This window comes from Sceloporus occidentalis, unplaced genomic scaffold (assembly GCF_023333645.1).
Source record: "Sceloporus occidentalis isolate IW3139 unplaced genomic scaffold, rSceOcc1.0.p SCAF_1, whole genome shotgun sequence".
Taxonomy (NCBI): domain Eukaryota; kingdom Metazoa; phylum Chordata; class Lepidosauria; order Squamata; family Phrynosomatidae; genus Sceloporus; species Sceloporus occidentalis.
Window position 1 is genome coordinate 77,245,287 of NW_028316981.1, and position 19,286 is coordinate 77,264,572.

Consider the following 19,286-nt stretch of genomic DNA (forward strand, 5'->3'; position numbering starts at 1 on the left):
CACACACACACACACACAAAAACTTTTTTGCCAAACCAAGTATATGACTCTAAGGTTCAAATTACAGCTGCTTACGTAATTGTGTGACAGGCTGTGCCTGGGTACAGAAGAGGAGGGTGGAGAGACACTGCTTAACCCCATCCGCTCCTGGGTTTCCCCTGACTACCCTGCTCCAGCTTCCTTAGGCCTCCTGTGGGTGGACTGCCTGGATCGTGAGATCTAATTGGATTTATTCACTGGAACAGCTATGTCTAAAACAGTGGCTGGGAGAGAAGAGGCACACATTTGTAGGAATGCGTGCGTGTGTGTTGTTTGCCTTCAAGTTGTTTCCCACTTATGGCGAACTTATTGCCATTCTCTGAGGCTGAGTGAGTGTGACTTTGCCCAAAGTCACCCAATCTGTTTTCGTGGCCAAGCAGAGATCCAAATCCTGGTCATCATAAGCCCTTATCACACTTGGAGGGTTTGTAGCTCAGATCCACAATCACTCCTGTTCTAGCAAGGCAAAGCATGATGTTTTTTCACACCAGATCCAGAGTCACTCCTGTCTAGCAATGTGAATTCACATTAAAACATGATGTTTTACTACACCTGGTTGCCTTTCTGTTGCCCTTCCGAATTGAAGGGGAAGTGGAGTCAGTTCGATTCCAGACAAGTCATGTGATGCGGATTCAAGCAAAGCAGAGTGAGTGCACATTGTATTACCACACTGGAACATACTTTGAGGGTTCAACGATTCAAATTGGCACCCTTGCACATGCTCACTGGGGCTCTGGACGCTGTCCTCCTTCCCTGTCCCCTTGTTAGCTGTCATCCTTCATCGAGATGCAGGAGCAGGCAGAGGATGATGGGATAGGTGGCAGAGAGGATGAGATGGGGTGAAGGAGGAGGAGGGGGATGAAGGAACAGGAAGCAGGGGGCCAAGGGGGGCAACATCAGAGTGATCTTCCACACCAGACCAATTCAAAGTGAAATCGAAGTGAGCTTGAATGCGAATGCTATGAATTCACTTTAGTACCAAATTCACCAAAATGAGGAATCACTTTGGATTCACTGCGGAAGCACCACGGAAGGAGTTACCATAGAAACACATCATGTTACCATGTGAATTCGCATCATTGGACCCACAGTCACGTCGGATCTGAGCCACAAACCCCCCCATCCATCCCCCCAAACCTCTGTATGATAAATGCCTAAGTCTTCATGTTATTTCCACTAATGCCATGCTGGCTCTCATTTGTAGGAAAACCTTGCTGTATATGTTTATTTGAGAGTAATTCCCGAGTAAAGCAGTTTCAGACTGCATCTGAGGTGGCAAGGAGCAAGACTGCATAGGCATTTGCTTCTGGTTCCAAAATTAAGTTCATATCATAGTCCTTCTGTATGAAAAAACCCCATTCTTGATCCCCCCCACCACACTTATTTGTTTTAAGAAGCCAAATTTGTGACAGGAAGGAGGGAAATCTTTATCAGTGCCACATTGGAAGGCATAGCCTGTCCTGCCCTTACCTTGGTCTATGTTTCTGTGCCACGGCAGGTATCTAAATAGCAGTCCCACCAAGCTGCCAGGTGTGCCTGCCACAATTGTGGGTTGCTCACTTGAGGTCAGAATGAGGTACCTGGCGACAGTCACATCCATGACCTCAGAACAAGCAACCTGCGCCAACGGCGGATGTGCCAGGCAGCCCAGTGGGATGCATGTGCAGACAGCTGCTGTGGCATGGAAATGGAAGGCTCCAGATCTTCTCAGAGGGTTTGGAGAAACTGTTAAGTTATTTTAATGCTTTTTAAACTTGTTATGCTCCGGTTTTGGTGCGAGACTTGCTGGACTGCTTGCACCATAACTGGGGTTTGGGCTGTTCATCCTCCAAACAGGATGATGCCAGAACTGGGGACAGAGGCTGCATCTCCACTGCAGAATTAATGCAGTTTGACATCACTTTAACTGCCATGGCTCACTGCTATGCGATTCTGGGATCTATAGTTTTGTGAGATATTTAGCCTTTCTCAAAGTGCTTTAGTACAACAAACTACAAATTCCAGGATTCCTTAGGAATCTCCCTTAGCCTTGTCGCTATTTGATAAGCAGTTGGGATAAAAAGTTGTGGGTCTACTGCAGATCGTCGAGTAGTTTCTGGTTTGATGTGAAGTCGAAGGCTTTCATGGCCAGCATCCATAGTTTTTTGTGGGTTTTTCAGGCTATGTGGCCATGTTCGAGAAGAATTTATTCCTAACTTTTTTCTGAGAAAGATGAGAACGATGCCAGCCACAGATGCAGGTGAAACGTCAGGAATGAATTCTTCTAGAACATGGCCACATAGCCTGACAAACCCACAAAAAATTAAGTTTCTGCTTTGGTTTGAGCCTTTCTCCTACCTTTTTGCTGCCATGAATAGTCATTGTGCAAGGGCCACCCATTCCAAACCCCTGCCCCAGTCATCATGGATGATACACCTTACGAGGGGCGGGTTGTTGTTTTTGCTAGCCCTGGCTCTACTTTCTTCCCTCAAGAAAGAGGATGAGAAAGAGTTGAGCAGCAGCTCCCTGCCTGACACGACATGTTCCTGTTGGTTCTGTCCTGGAGGGAAGAATTCCAGGGGATTTTGGTGAAAGCCAGGCCTACGCTCTCTGCATGCCAAGCCAACTTAAGGTGGACCTGTCTGCATGTGCGTGTTTGTGTGTCTCAAGCAATGTGTCTTACTATTGCTCTCTAAAAACCTGGGCTGCATCCCCACTGCAGAAATAATCTGGTTTGACACCACTTTAACTGCCAAGGCTCAATGCTATGGAATCCTGGGAATGGTAGTCTGAATTCTACAAACTACAATTCCCAGAATTCTACCATTCCCAAATTTTACCAGGCTGATAATCAAGGAAATCCTAGCGATTACTAATGTGGAGCTTTATGATGTTGTAGTCCAACCTTGCTTTTTAAATATATTTCCAGGGCCCTGAAAAGTTCCCTTGCAAATCCAAGGCTGCAACTGCACTGCAGAAATAATGCAGTTGGACACTGCTTTACTTGCCATGGCCCAGTGCTATAGAATACTGGGATTTGTAGTTTGTTATGGCACCAGGCTCTCTGACAGAGAAGGCTAAATCTTTCACAAAACTACAAATCATGGAATTCCACACCATGGAGCCAAGGCAGTTGAAGTGGTGTCAAACTGAATTATTTCTGCAGTGCGGATGCAACCATGATGTAAGTTGCTCGTGTTTAAAGATGTGCATGTCATCTCCTCACCTTTGCTTGAGCCAGTCAGGCACCAAGTCCTCCAGTGAGCAAAGGGAGCAAGGGACACCTGAGGGAAAGGGACATTCACCCCCTTTCCAATTGCAATGGCAAACCTCCCATGATCAAACCTTGCCAAGAAAACCCTGGGTTAGGTTTGCCTTTTTGTTGTTGTTGCGGGCCTTCAAGTCATTTCTGATTTATGGCAAGTTTCTTCATGCATCTGAGGAAGTAGACTCATGTCTAGGAAAGCTCCTGCTGCCAACTTCTTTTTTTCAATCAGAATTTGGTAGCATGAGCTTTCCTAGACATATGACCATATGCATCTGAGGAAGTAGACTGTAGTCTATAGAAGCTCCTCTGCCAACTTCTTTCTTTCAGTGAGTCTCCAAGGGGCTGCAAGATCTATCTCTACAGACTTCTTCATAGAGGCTTTGCAATGGCCATACCCTGAGGCTGAGAGAGTGTGCCTTGACCAAGGTCACCCGGGGGGTTTCCATGGCCGAGTCAAGATTTGAACCCTGGTGTCCAGAGAGTCCGAGTCCACTGCCGCCACTAGGACACGCTGGCTCTGCGAGGACAGTGTGGTGTAGTGGTCTGAGTCAGGAGTTTGATGCCCTGGTTGGCCATAGAAACCCACTGGGCGACTTTGGGCAAGCCACACTCTCTCAGCCTCAAGGGAAGGCCATGCAAACCTCCTCTGGAGAAATGATAGGTTTGCCTCAGGGTCTCCCTAAGTGGGAAAGGACACCCAGCCACCTATTGAAAAGTGCCTCCTCTCCCAAGAGAGTAGAGCCCTGGCCCCCAAATGCCTTGGCCCCAGGGCGGGGGCGAGGAGGACAGGGGCAGGGTGCTAGTGGTGCTGGGATGCCTGGGGACCGCCAAATGGAGGACCTTCAAGGAAAAAAGGGAGGGAGGGAAGTAACCAAAGAAAAGCTCAAAACACTCCTAGAAACAGACATTCACACGCCTTAGTCATGCTCAAAAAGGAGGACATTTTGGGAATCCCTCCTGGACAGGAGTGGAAAGGTAGGACAGGCCCCGGAAAAGGAGGAGAGAGGGTGAAGAGGTGATATGGAAGCCCAGTTTAAGTATTTGAAGGGGTGTCACACTGAGGAGGGAGCAAGCTTGCTTTCTGCTGCTCCAGAGACTAGGACCCGGAGCAATGGATGCAAGCGGCAAGAAAAGAGATTCCAACACAACATTAGGAGGAACTTCTATCCTGACAGTCAGGGCTGTTGGACAGTGAAAGGGTGGTGGAGGCTCCCTCCTTAGTGGTCTTTAAACAGAGGCCGGAGGGCCATGTGTGTGGGGGGGTGCTTTGACTGAGAGTTCCTGCATGGCAGCATGGGGCTGGACTGGGGGGTCCAGCTGCGGGGCGGCCAGGCAGAGAAGGGAGGAGGAGGAGGCGAGGCTGCCTGGTCCCCTCCCTCCCGGCTCTCTCCCCGCCCGCTCCCCTCCTGCTGCTCCTGCTCCTGCTGCTGCTGCTCCTCCTTCCCTGGGAGCCTCCGTCCTGGGCAGCAGCAGCAGCAGCAGGTGGGGAAGCAGCAGCAGCAGCAGCAGCAGCGCAGTCCCTGGGTCTGGGCCACGAGGGCTGCGGACTAGGGCTAAGTCCAGGCGCCCAGAAGGAAGGGAGCCAGCCAGCAGCAGGAGGCGCCCCCCCCCCCCGGCATCCTTCCTTCCTCGGTTTCTTCGACCCACTGGGTGACCTTGGTCGAGCCACACTCTCTCAGCCTCAGGGGATGGCCGTGGCAAATCCCCTCTGAAGAAAGATGCCAAGGGAGCATGCCAAGTTACACAGCGACAAGAACAAGCTCCAAGCCTGCCGAAGGGAGGTGAGGATGGGTTGCTGCTGGGGGGGTTTGTCGAGGTTGGCCCCTCTTGCCCTGGGCTGTGTCCACACTGGAGAGATAATCCGGTTTGGCACCGCTTTAGCTATTTTCTGGCTGAAGGCTATGGAATTCTGGGAGTTGGAGTTTGTTGTGGGGCCCAGAGGGCCCCACAACAAACTCCAACTCCCAGAATTCCATAGCCTTCAGCCAGACAAAGAGTTAAAGTGTGGCCAAACCGGGTTATTTCTCCAGTGTTGAGATAGCTGTAACCACTATGCCACAATGGCTCTAAATGTAACGCATGGCAAGGTCAGGGAGAGAAGCCTCTTTTGGCACAGTGTCCTTCAGAAAGCATTTAAAAACAACAACTTTTGTCTCCTGACTTCCTGGAATTCTGTACTCTCTAGACTTTAGGCTGCTGGTGTCCATCTAGTTGTGCTGCTGTTTTGCTGGATCTGTGATTTTTAAGGGGATAAAACGATTTCACAGGAGCCCCCTTGAACGTTCAAAGGTGAAAGGGGAGGCAGAAATGTTTCAACGAAGAAATAAAACACATGTGTAGCGTGTGCTACGCAGGTAGTCTAGCAAAGGGACGACTTGGACTGGCTGTGGTTTCCCAACTGGCACACATCCCTGGGTAAATCTGGATGTATTGTTATGTAGTGTGCAAAGCAAACCCCCCTTTCATTCCTTCTGACTTTTCAGTTGTGTACTGGAGAAACTCAATGGGTGATTTCAGTCACAGGCCTATACTTACTAAATTGAGATTCAATTCTACAGTCTTACTTGGCACATCTTAGTGAATATGCATAAAGACCCTTGCACTTACCGTATATACTCAGCTATAAATTGACCAAATTTATAAGTCGAGGGCAAGTTTTGGGGCCAAAATTACGGATTTTGATATGACCTGTGGAAAAGTCGAGGGTAAAACTTAGGGGCATGTTACAAAGAATCTAATGATACAAAACAAAATAATGTCAAAGAGCCTACAAAATCCCAGCCAACCTAACTCTGTGCCTACTCCCAAGGCTGGATGGATGAGAGAGTAAGTAAAGGCAAGCTTCCAGGACAGATTATACTCTTGCCTTTCACCATGGTTCCTTCTTTTAAATAAGAGTTAAAATACATTGCTTGACCTGTGATAAGTCAACTCAGGTTTTTTGGGGTCATTTTTTTGACCTACATTTCTAGACTTATGTATTATACAGTAAATTAGATGAGACTTATTTATTCAGTTGAATATGCTTAAGCGATTCTCATTGATTCACTGGATCTACACTAGTTAAGATTAACAACAAGATTTCGGCCTTGGAGCTAATGTAAATCCACTTCTGGGGTGAGCCAGCACTTTTATAGAAATCTGGGTGTTCCATTTTTACCTGCCAGACACACCCAGAAAGACGCATTTGCACAGGAGCCTTTTCCGCTTGCATACAAATGTACATTGTCATAAGTGATAACTAAGAATTGCTGTTTGGCCAATTACTTATAATGTATGTATCATTTGTTAATTCAAAACAGAAAGTGTAAGAGAGGCGATTTAAAATTGGCTTGCATTCTAAGTAATATAGGTCTAAAATTCCAGTTATGGACATGGGAAGCAATACTTTTGAAACTGGTTACATTTCAGACAGCTCCCACTCTGATTTATTCATAACATTTTTAGGGGAAGGAGAGTGTTTGTTTTATTTTAATTTTCATGAGGCTTTCACTATGATGTGGGCTATGAAATGTATTGTGTCTCTAAATACCACTTACTCCTAAACTATCTGTTGATCGCTTCCTCTCATGCATATGTCTACGCATATACATGCAGTGCATAAGATTTCACATTGGTATGGGACAGAAAACATGAGCTTCTGATTACGTGATTTAGCAGCAATAGAAATGTTGTTTAGGAGAGGCCAACTAGAGAAGGCTGTAGTAAAATCTCTGAAATAAAGTGTTGTTTTGGGAGGGTGAGGACAAAACAGCATCCTTGGTGTACTCTCCAAAGCTGTTGTTTGTAAGGTAATCTTTGGGTGATGTGCAGTTCCTTTCTGTTTGCATAGTTAAATTAGAGAAATGTCAGCAATGAAATTATTCCCAAGTTCAAAAAATATTTATTCATTTTTTTCCAGTTACAAGCTGACCTGATTTTTGATTTTGTCCAATTTGCAATCATTCACTAAAACAGAATAAGAATTAACAGGATAGATGCAAAACAAAGTTATAAGACATCACACTCTATCTTGCACACCTTTCTGCCTGAATCCTGCCCATAGTTCTTTTTCTGTGTGTTATTTAGAGCATTGATTACTCACAGCAACAGACTTATAGAGGCTATTATTGTAAGGGACCTGGGCAGTTCATCGATTGCATAGACAAACAAAATCTCTTCCTTTGTCCAATGAATGCAAGTAACTTGTACATTTTGTTTTATTTTTTCTATTTGCTAAAGTCCAAATTGCTTGTGTCAGTGGAATGACATTGGGTATTCTGAACAATGAGGCTTCCTCCCCCCCCCCCCCCGACTTTCCAGTGTAGTGTTTTAGCAGCAGCCCAGAAGCAGAAACTGATCCGTATCTGTAGCAGGGCTAGGAATTTTTTGGCCCTTCAGATATTTTTGAATGCAAGTCCCAGAAGCCCCATACAACACAGCCAATGGTGAGGAATATTGGGAGTTGTAAATGAACAACATCTGGACGGCTGCACAAAACACTCTGAGCTATAGGCTGGTACGGTATGAAGGTTGCAGTTCTCTTTTGTGGACCATGTAGGGGTATTCTTCCAAAATCAACAGTGCTACTAACTGTATGTGTTCAATTGCAGATACTGTGTGATAATTTAAATCCTCATAGATAATGCACAAGTGTGATAAATCTTTCAAATGCTGTATGAGATTTAAAAAGAACCTCCATGTAGAAAGGTCTTTGGAACTGAATCCTTCACATAAGGAAGTATCATCTTTTTAATTAAAACATGCATCTATTCTACCAATTGTTCAGCAGTGTTAAAATGTAGGTATCACTCTTTAAAACATTGCTGCAATATTACTCATTTGTGTTCTCTGTCTTTTTCAGCTCTAATGCAATGAGAACCTATACCAGATGGAGTGCAGATCCGCACAGAACTGAAGAACTGAGGTAGCGGCTGATATCTGGGACTCTGTATTATTATTCCCTCCTTTATTATGGATACCTCATTTTTGTTTAGCCTCATGTTGGGGCTGCTGCCCATAAGAATCAATGGGAACACTTGGCAATGCCCACATATTTCCTATAACCAGACTAGTAATTATTCAGTGAAATACAATATCCCTACATTCATAGCAGAGAGCTCTATCCAGAACATAGTAAGCTATGAGCCTGCTAATGCTATCTTTGTTGCAGTTCGGAACAAGATCTACATATTGAATTCAGAGCTAAAAATCCTCTCCAGTATAGTGACTGGACCTTGGGGCAGTGCCAATTGTACAATCTGTGCCCTGTGCCCAGTGAAAGGACCAATGGATTTTGAAGAAACAGATAACAAAGTGTTGGTGATGGATCCTTCTGAACCCTGGCTTTACAGCTGTGGGAGTTCTCAACATGGAATCTGTTTCCTGCATGAAATTGAAATAGTGGACAATGTTGCTTCAGTTACAAAAACCTCATGCTTGTATTCAGCTCAGCTTAACAAACCTTCTAAGTGTCCGGATTGTGTGGCCAGTCCCTTAGGCACTAGAGTTGTAGTTATTGATCAGTCTGCTTCATACTTTTACATTGCATCTTCTATCAACAGGAGCACCGCAGAAACATATAGTCCCAAATCAGTGTCTATACGGAGACTGAAAAGTACACTGGATGGGTTTTACCATTCTTTCCATTCCTTAACTGTGCTACCTGAGTATCAAGACCCATATCCCATTGACTATGTGTATTCCTTTAACAGTGAGGACTATGTATATTTCCTAACAGTCCAAAGAGAAAGTCTCAGCTCCAGGTTGTACCACACTAGGATAGCACGGCTCAGCACTAAAGAGAGTGAAGTACGCATGTACCGTGAACTGAACTTGGAGTGCCGTTTTGGGCACAAGCGAAAGAGGAGCCTTGTAGTGAACCCCAGGGAAGTGGCCTTTAATGTCTTGCAGGCAGCTCATGCTACCCAACCTGGCTCAAAACTGGCTGAAGAGCTTACTCTGAGTGTCAGAGAACTGGTTCTCTTTGGTGTGTTTGCTGAAAGCCAGGCAGAAAGCAAGGTGCCCCAAAAGAACTCTGCAGTTTGTGCTTTTCCTGTGAGCAAGATCAATGAAGCTATTGATAATGGAATGACAAAATGCTGCAGCTCAAGTTTCCATGACGAGATTTTTCGAGGTCTATCATTTTACCAGGATACGGAGTATTGTCCACATAATGTAAGTCCCCAAAGTAAACACTTTCTGTTGTTTTGTGATGTGTTGATGGGTACACTTGTGCATAATAACTTCAGAGTTTCTGCCTAGTATTGCTTGATGTTGTTGTTATTAATCCCTTATACACATGCTTTAATCTGCTAAATGTTTATAGGATTTATTCATCTTTATCACAAAATAGTTCATTTTAAAAATGGGAAATTAACTGTGTACCAAGATCACAACAGCATTGTTAAAGGTTAATAATAATAATAACAGAAGACTCTACAAGTGGAAGCTGGTAATAGAAAGAGACTACATATGCATTAGATGCATAGCCCAGCATTTCAGGAGCCAATCCAGGGTGGCTTCAGACTTTGTGAACTGTCAGTCAGAATATTTGTCAGTTTAGGGAATTTAAAAAGTACAAACCCACTGGGTGATCATGAATTAGGAACACCCTCTCAACCTCAAAAGAAGACAATGGCAAATCCCCTCTGAACAAATGTTCCAAGAAAACTCTAATATAGGGTCTTCAGAAATTATGTGCCTTTCAAGTCACATAAAAACAACAAAACCGAATGCATTCTGTTTTCTTAATGAGGGTTTTTTGTTAGTGGCTGTATTTATTGGTTCAGATTTTTCAGTATATCCAGGTTTTCAAAAAAATTGTTGTATGCCTTCAGGTCATTTCTCACTTACAGCAACCCTAAGGCAAATGTATCATGGGTTTTCTTGGCAAGATTTGTTCAGAGGAGGTCTGTCATTGCTTTCTCCTGAGACTGAGAGCATGTGACTTGCCCAAGGTCACCCAGTGGGTTCCATGGCTGAACAGGATTCAAAACGGTCTCCAGAGTCATAGTCCAGCATTAAAATCACTACACCACGCTGTCTGTGTTTCAAAGGGTTACCCTCACAAAAGTTTATCAATAATGTACACATAAACATTTTAAAAACAGCACTGCCAGAATGGAGGTAGTTAAAGAAAACAGACTGTTGAGAGTTGAACAAAACTGGGAAGACCAAGGATACACCCATTGAACTTTGAGGATCATTCAACTCAGTAATTACCTTTAGCAGCCTACTTCATAGGGCTGTTGTAAGGATAAACATGGGATGGAGCACAATATGTGCTGCTTCAAGCTCCTTAGAGGAAAGTCAAGATATAAATATCATAAATAATATCATAGCCTTCAGCCAGAAATTAGCTATCTGGTGTGGGAATGGCTAGCATGAACAAGTACATTCTATAAAGCATTCTTAAAGATCTGAACAAAGATATAAGGCACAAAGTAGCAAGAAAGGAGTTCCTTAATTGAAGACGCTTACTGAATGCTGGCAAAGAATTTTATCATACCACATTTGTAAAGCTGGGCTTTATTGGCAAAAGATTATTAATCCAATATGGGTGTACCTTGCAACAAGCGTAGGGCACAGCAGGAAATCACTAGTGGTGGCTGGGATCCAGGTCCACACCCATTTGGAGGTGTAGGCGGTAGGAAGATCAAATCTGTCTCTGCCTTGCAAAATCTTTCTGCTGGGATGGGCTGGAAATGTGCTACTGGTGTGTGTTCTTTGGACAGAACAGAAGTCTGGGAGTTGAATTCAAAAAGCAACAATCTTTGCGGGGGGGGGGGGGGGTCGTCTACCAAAAGCAAAAATAGTTAGGCTGATCATAAGAAAAGTTCCAAAATCCATGTTAACATAATACCCTTGGCTGGCATAATAAAAGTTGTTACACACCTGTGTGGATTTTGTTCTTAGGGTTATATTGTTGTTCCTCAGTGCTGCTGTACGTGTGCACTTGCTTATTTTGTTACTAGATATCTGGAGGGGAATCTGGAAGCGGCAGTCCTAATGTACATGCAGAATGGTTCAGATGATACTCTTGTTCCCTTATCTTTTGTTCTGAAGTTCTTCTGCATGTGCAAATAGTACTGTGTTAGAACTGGGATCTCTGGAATACTGGCCAAATTTGTATCCTTTGCCTCCTAAAGTCCAATTTTCAACTGGTAAAATCTAAAAGGATGGCCTGGTTTACATGATATGTTGATTGAGATGGGTGTCTCCACACTGCACAATTATAACAGTTTGATACAACTTTAACTGCCATGGCTCCATCCTATAGAATCCTAGGATTTGTAGTTTTGGCATCTGAAACGGTAATAAATGGCTATAATTTTACAGTTTAATTGTGCATTATCCTCATAAAAGAATAAAGTAGTCAAAGTTAACATCTGAACTGAACCAGAAACTAAAAAGGATTATTTCTGAAATTTTTTAAACAGTTTGTGGCTTCATTGTTGCAAATAAACTTTTATAGTTTGGAATTTTATTTTAGTGCTTTCAGATAAAACCCATTAAAACAGTAACAGAAATAAATAAGCCTTTGAAAGTGAGTCCTGCTTCTCACACAGCAGGGGAATGAAAAAATGGACTTTTCAGCCAGGAATGGAATCTAGAAATCCAAATATTTAGAGGAGTTACATTCTGATGGCCAGATATTAGAAATATGCAGCTTATATGAATGAAAGTAATAACTGAATTTGAATGTATGCAAGAGGCCTTAACCAGCTGTTTGCAGCTGCCTAGTCTTTCTAATCTTTAAGGCTGCAGCATTTCCCCCTTGAATTGTGTTAATAATATTCCTGTCATCTTTATTATACTTTAGTTGCTAATACTTTCAGTACATCATGTTCTCCTGGTGGCATGGAAACAGAGAGCAGATTTAAGCATTGAAAATAAGTGTAACAGTGCTTCTTGGGCAGGGCTTCTTCAAAATCCATTGTTACTTGATGTAGATTACAAGATTTAAAAGTCTGTTTGAGAGATTGTGTCTTCTGACCACTGGAAAAGGTTCCCTGGATCTGATTTTGTGGGATGAAGATGGTTAGCTGAAGTTTATAACAACATTTGAAGTTTTAAACAACCCACATAAAAATGGTAGAAAAGAGGTAATGCATTTAACTAATCACTAATAAGCAATCCCATAATTTACATTAGAAGGGATAATTAACTATTTAGTTTACATTAAATTGCTGTTTAAATTTAAGTTAAATAACTTCACTAGATGCCTTAGCAAAATGAAACTGAAAAATACAATCCATGATTATTGCAGTCATGCAGTGGGTCCTTGGTATTTGCTGGAGTTTGGTTCCAGGAGCTCTGTGGATACCAAAATCCATGGATGCTCAAGTCCCATTAAATAAAATGGCATAGTAAAATTGTGTCTCTTCTATAAAATGGCAAAATGGCAAAATCAAGATTTACTTGAATCTGTGGATACAGAAGGCCAACTGTACTTATCCTCTTACTTTTTAAACAATTCCAAATGTATCACAGCAAAATTTCTAGGGTGAAGAGCTTCAAAGTTGAATTTCCTGGAACAGACATGGAGCCTCTATGTTATGTCTGATGCAGAAAACAGGAAGACGAAGAGCCTGTACAGACTTGCAGATAGCACTGGCCGGTGGGTGGAGTCAGGGCTCAGCATCCTGACACTGAATGCCCTAACTCCACCTCCAGGGCATCATGATGCCGCACGTTGCTGCAGATGGCGTGTGGCATCATGGCGCCTCTCCAGCACTGCATCCACATGATGCAGCACCAAAGGGGCGTCATAAAGCCGCACCACTGTAGCTATGGAGCCCTTTGGAGGGCACCAAAAAGAGCCGCTTTTTGCGGCTCCTTTTTGCACTCTCCAGAGGTCGGATCGGGGCCGCGGCATGAGGTTGCTGCGGCCTTGATCTGGCCAGGAAAGGGGCAGCTGCATGCCACCCCTTAGGGGTAATCTGCATAGCCCCTAACTCTTCCAAGCTGCCCTTTGTTGTTGTGGTTAACTTCCCTCAAGTTGGCTTTGACTCATGGCACCACCATGAATAAGACACCTTCAAGGCCCCTTATTTTCAACTCATCTGTTCAGGTCCTGCAGGTTCAGGACAATAGCTGAGTTTAACCATCTGGCATTCGGTCTTCCTCTCTTTCTAATACCCTCCACCCTTTTTAGCGTTATTGTCTTTTCTAGTGAGTGATGCTTCTTCATGATGTAGCCAAAGTATGACAGCCTCAATTTAGTAATCTTGGGGGTCAAGTAGAGTGGCAGCCTGGAGTGGCCTCTGGCTACGCTAGCCCTCGTCGTTTCCCATTCAGCACATGACCGTGGTGACTAGATGCTGCGGTCCTGAGGCCAGCCACTGCTGTGGTCCTGAATGGGCTACCAGCAGCAAGCACTTTTTTGCACTCTTTTTGTGGCCGGCTTTGGGCTGCCTTTGGCTGCCACAGAGCAACTTCTGCCCAGTTAGGGGGCATGTGTCATCTGTACATCATGCCCTCAGATCAGCCTGAAGTTGGTGCTTTTGGCCTGTGTGTTTTGGACCTTGGTTGCCAGGGAGAGGTCAGACTTGAGCTGTTCTAGTACCCATTTGTTATCTTTTTGGCTGTCCACAGTATCCTCAGCACTGTTCTCCAGCACCACAGCTGTAATGAGTTGATTTTCTTTCTATTGGCTTTCTTCACTGTCCAGCTCTCACATTCGTACATAGTGATGGGAATTACAGTGGCTTGGATGTTCCTAACTTTGGTGTTAGTTTAATATATTGGCACTTTTAAGATTTTGTCCAATTTTTTCATAGCTGTCCTTCCCACTCCTAGTTTTCTTCTGAGTTTTTACTGCAATCCCTGTTCTGATAAATTATTGATCCAAGGTATCAGAACTCTTTAACTATTTCAATTTCCACATAATCTACATTGAATTCTTGTAGTTCCTCCATGGTCCTCCTTTGTTTTCTTGATCTTCAGTAACAAATCTGCCTTAGCACTTTTCTTTAATCATTGTTTCAAGTCTTTGATGTTTTCTGCTAGTAGTATAGTGCTGTCTGCATATCTTGTTTTATTGTTTCTGTTCCTTCCCTCAATCTTCACTTCTCCTTCCTCTAAGTCTAGACCTGCTCTGTTTATATTTTCTGCAAACAGGTTGAATAGATAGGGTGATATATTGCAGCCTTTTCTGACCATTCTTCTGATTGGGACCCATTCTGTTTCTTCATATTCTTTTCTGACAGTAGCGTCTTGTCCTGAGTACAGGTTGGTTCTCAGGATAACCAAGTGTAATGTTACACCCTTTACTGTAGTCTATAAAGTAAATGCTGATTTTCTTCTGGAATTTCCTGGTGCATTCCATTGTCCATCATATGTTTACAATGTGATTCCTAAAGCCTCTTCCTTTCCTGAACCCAACTTGCACCTCTGGAATTTTTCTCTCTGTATGTGGTAGGAGTCTCAGCTGTCCTTAGTTGCTTTAAAATGTTTTAACCTTGCATTTAACTAAATGGTCATGAAATCTGTTGGCTATTAGCTCTGTCTCTGTTTTAGGTAATGAATAACTTAATTCTTGAATTCTTGGATTCTAATTTTAGTTTTTAAAAAATCTAATTAAGTTTCAAGGATGGTCAGAGGTCTTTCTCATACTGACACACAAGAAGAGAATTGAGGTCACTGGAAAGTTGACTGTGAATAACTTACCTAGTAATTTGCAGATGAAATCACTTGTGTCTGCTCTGGCTGGCATGCTACAGTTAAGACAGGTATAGAGGATGTACCTTTGGTCTCTGCTTCTCAAGAGATAATAAATACTTCTAACTACAGTATGTGGAAATATAGAGGAGTCTTGGAGAAGTGAACACCACTGTGTATATGTATTAGACTCTTTCCCTTTCCAGCTTATTAAAGATCCAGAAGAAGACTGGCTAAATGAGTAGAAGGAGTGGTCAATGCTTCCCTAAAACAAGGCAGAGTTCAGTTGTGCTTAAAGGAGATAGTTACAAGTCCATTATAGAAAAAGCTCTTCCTGGATCCTCCCATGTTAGACAACTACCAGCCAGTTTCCATCATTCCATTTTGAGTGAGGTACTGGAATATATGGTTACTCCCCAGATCCACGTATTCCTGATAAGAATGATTATCAAGACCTATTTCAATCTGGTTTTTAGCCTGCCTATATGATAGAGACAGTTTTGGTCACCCCAGTGGATGACATATGAGAGGAACTAGACAGGAGGAGTGTGTCCCTCTTGGTTCTGCTGGCCCTCTCAGCAGCTTTCAGTACCATCTACCATCATTCAAGTCCATCTTGCAAGGAAGGAACCTGAAGGTACTGCTTTATGACGACTCTGCTCCTTCCTGGAGGGCTGAACCCAGAAAGTGGTGTTATATAAAGCCCAATATGGCTTGGGTTTAGGTCAATTGAAGGACTGTATTAGCCTGTGTGTATCTGCACATGTCTAAAAATCTTCAGTGAAGACCTTTCTCTCTATTCTGTTACTTTCACAGGTATTTCTGGTTGGAACACAGGCCAAGCCTTCTTGATGACTGTTCCCAGATTTTCTTTCTACGGCCTATACAGATGGGTAGGCTATCATGGGTGTCCCTTGGTATCCTGCTTGTATTTCTGACCTGGTTCTGTCCCTGGGCCAGCCATGATGGGTGCTGTTGTGCCATGGTGCCATGCCACCTGCTACCATGCCGAGAGAAGGCCCCTGCTGTAGCCTGTAAGGTTAAAAACAGGGCTGCACTCACATGGCCAGGCACCCCATTCCACCATCACAGGCTGTAGTAGGGGCCTTCAGATTGGATATAGCAGTAGCAGCTGGTAAGGGGTGCACAGGACCATGTGGCCAGCGGGCTATTGTAGCAGAGTCGGGGTATGATGTCCACACAACACACACCCCGACTCTGCCCCCAGGGCAGCGTGACGTTGTGTGCTGCACCACATGACAGGCAGCCTCATGGCGCTCCTCTGGCACTGCATCTATGGCGTCAGTGGCTATGGCGCCCTTTCCACAGTGCAGAATGGAGCTGCTTTTCTATATTAATTTTGCACCTCCTTTTTGCGCCACGGAAAGGCGAGATAGTGCGGTTGCTGCAGCCCCAGTCTGACGCAGAGAGAGGCGGCTACAGGTTGCCCTTTAGGGGGCCGTCTGAACAACATCTGAGTCCACTTTCTCAGGTGCACTTTCTCATGCATCTGAGGAAGCAGACCAAGTTTACAAAAGCTTGTGCTACAACTTTTGCTCATTTAGTCTCAAAGGTGCTACAAGATTCCTTTGCATACCAATATTCTAGACTAGCATGGCTTTGACTCTGGACTCTACCCCAATTTAAGTCTCAAGGTAACATATAAATAAATAAAACAATAAAAAGGACATGATATAAATAAAATAATTATAATAAGATAAGTTTACCCTTTTTGTTAGAACATTTCCAACTTAACTGATACCTTAACTTCATTTTAACTTGTCACTTGATTTCTGTGGCCCCTCATAGTCATGCTCACATTTAGGGCTCTTCCAGTGGCCACTGCTATACATGTTGGCATGGCCAGTGCAATGTAGCTTCTGTTTGTTAAAAGTTTCTTAATAATTTCATAGAATCATAGAGTTGGAAGAGACCGCAAGGGCCATCCAGTCCAACCCCCTACCATGCAGGAAATGCAGATCAAAGCATCCCCGACAGATGGCCATCCAGCGTCCGTTTCAAGACCTCCAAGGAGGGAGACTCCACTACACTCCGAGGAAGTGTGTTCCACTGTCGAACAGCCCTTACTGTCAGGAAATTCCTCCTAATGTTGAGGTGGAATCTCTTTTCCTGCAGCTTGCATCCATTGCTCCGGGTCCTAGTCTCTGGAGCAGCAGAGAACAAGCTTGCTCCCTCCTCAATATGACATCCCTTCAAATATTTAAATAGGGCTATCATATCACCTCTTAACCTTCTTTTCTCCAGGCTAAACATACCCAGCTCCCTAAGGCGTTCCTCATAGGGCTTGGTTTCCAGACCTTTCACCATTTTAGTCGCCCTCCTTTGGACACGCGCCAGTTTCTCAGTGTCCTTTTTGAATTGTGGCGCCCAGAACTGGACACAATATTCCAGGTGGGGCCTGACCAGAGCAGAATATAGTGGCACTATTACTTCCCTTGATCTAGACACTATACTTCTATTGATGCAGCCTAAAATCGCATTGGCCTTGTTAGCTGCCGCATCGCACTGTTGACTCATGTTCAACTTGTGGTCTACTTGGACTCCTAGATCCCATATGTAACAAAAGTCACTTATTAAGGAAAAGAAATGAAGTCACATTCAGCCACACTGAGGTCAAAATAGCCATAGAAAAATCTGTGTTTCCCAATTAAAATGATACCCCAGCAGTTCATCAATTTATTATGCTTTGGTTGATTTAATTTTGTAGATCATGCTGTATAAAGATTGCAGTCCTAGTGAGTGCTAGTATGAAACATAGTTTTGCTGGAGCAGTTTATTGCGGCAATTCCAAAGGAGTTAAATTTTTGGCTTAATACACTGAAACTGGAAAAAAAAACATTCACATGTTCTGCGAATAGAATTAGATGTAGCTAGCAATTTCAAGTCACAACTTGGCTAGTTGAGACCCAGCTTCCACACACACCCTCCTAGCTCCCTAAGTCTACACAATCAAAACAAACATGTTGCCAAGATGAATGAATATCACAGGCTGTGTAGTTTTGTGGTTGTAGTTTAAGGATTATGCAAGGAGCCTTAGTCACCCCCACTTCCTCTTCCCTCTGTATCCTTACATGGGTTTCTTCCTGGATGACAGATTTCCTCACTGAATAAGTATAAATGAAATCCCTATGTACGACACTCAGAAAACAAAGCTCTCTGTGTGTGTGTGTGTGTGTGTGTGTATTTTCCAACAGTACACTGCTAAGTAAAAAGTATTTATGTCACAGTGATGTCTATTTAAAATGGGTATTTCTACATAATCAAGTATCTCCCATCTCTAATTTGTTTGGCACACATTTCACAATGCAGCTTCCATTAAGGCTGCTGGACAGATCTGGAAGTATCCCAGTTGTCCAGCATAAAAACAGTACTATTTTATTCCTACAGCAAATGAGTCTTTACTTAGTTTAGGGAAGGAGTATGTGCAACCTTCCTAATATTGCTGGATTGTAGCTCTTGTCCTGCTTTTAGGGATGCCATATCCCGCCTGCAGGCGGGACAGTCCCATTTTTGGCAGTTCCAGCCTGGTCCCGGCCCGGTTACTGCCAATTCACGGTTTTGGTACCGGCCACCCGCCTCCGCCTCCCCGCGCTCCGCTTCCATGCGACCGTGCCAGGCAGTTGCCCGGGCCGCAACTGGTGGAAGCACGTAGTTGCCCTGCTTGTGCACCCGCGTGTGGGGCTAAAAAGGGAGCTCGTCCCCTTGAGGCTGGCTGGCCAATGGCAGAACAGAGGGGGCAGGGCAGTTTCCAGCCCCAGTCTGCCATTGGCCAACCTCAAGGAGGAGGCGGAGCCTCAGAGGAGGAGGAGGAAGAACACCGAGGAGGAGGGAAAAGGGCCCATTCCTGGCACCACATGGTGCTGAGGAGGAGGCGGATGAAGAGTAGGTGGGTGGCCATTTCCTAAGTGAAAACTGATATTTTTTCTAGTGTGGTTTTTTTGTGGCTTTTAATGCTAACAGGCCTCCCTTGTTGTGACAATGATAGTGATGATGATGGTGATATTGATATCAGCCAGCTTAAGAGGCATGCACCCACTGTTTCTGAAGCCGAGAGAGTGTGACTTTCCAAAGTGCATTTTTTGTGTATTTTTGGTGCTTTTAATGCTAACAAGTCTGTTACAACAAAACAATGATGATGATTATGGTGATATTGATATCAGCAAGCCTCTGAGGCATGGCCAATGTAAGTTGCTCTGAGTTTTACAAACTCATGAGCAGTGAAGAAAAATCAAAGTATCTTGACCAAGTACACACTTCTGAGAAGTACAGTTGGTGCAAGACACCTGAAACCGAAGGCACATCCACTTCTTGTTAAGCCACCTTGACATGTTAAATA

General features: G+C 44.0%; 1 protein-coding gene across 3 annotated transcripts in view; it reads left to right on the forward strand.

Moving 5' to 3' along the window:
* Positions 1–4,920: 4,920 nt before the first annotated feature.
* The window catches only part of MST1R (macrophage stimulating 1 receptor), an 83,561-nt gene continuing 69,195 nt past the window's right edge, over positions 4,921–19,286 (forward strand). For 2 of the 3 annotated variants that reach the window (XM_089525989.1, XM_089525997.1), the window contains exons 1-2: positions 4,921–5,067; positions 8,130–9,442. In XM_089525989.1, coding sequence (XP_089382115.1) covers positions 8,240–9,442 — 1,203 coding nt within the window. In that variant the 5' untranslated portion in view covers positions 4,921–5,067; positions 8,130–8,239. The remainder of the gene's footprint in view (positions 5,068–8,129; positions 9,443–19,286) is intronic. The other variant, XM_089526007.1, reaches the window with a different exon arrangement.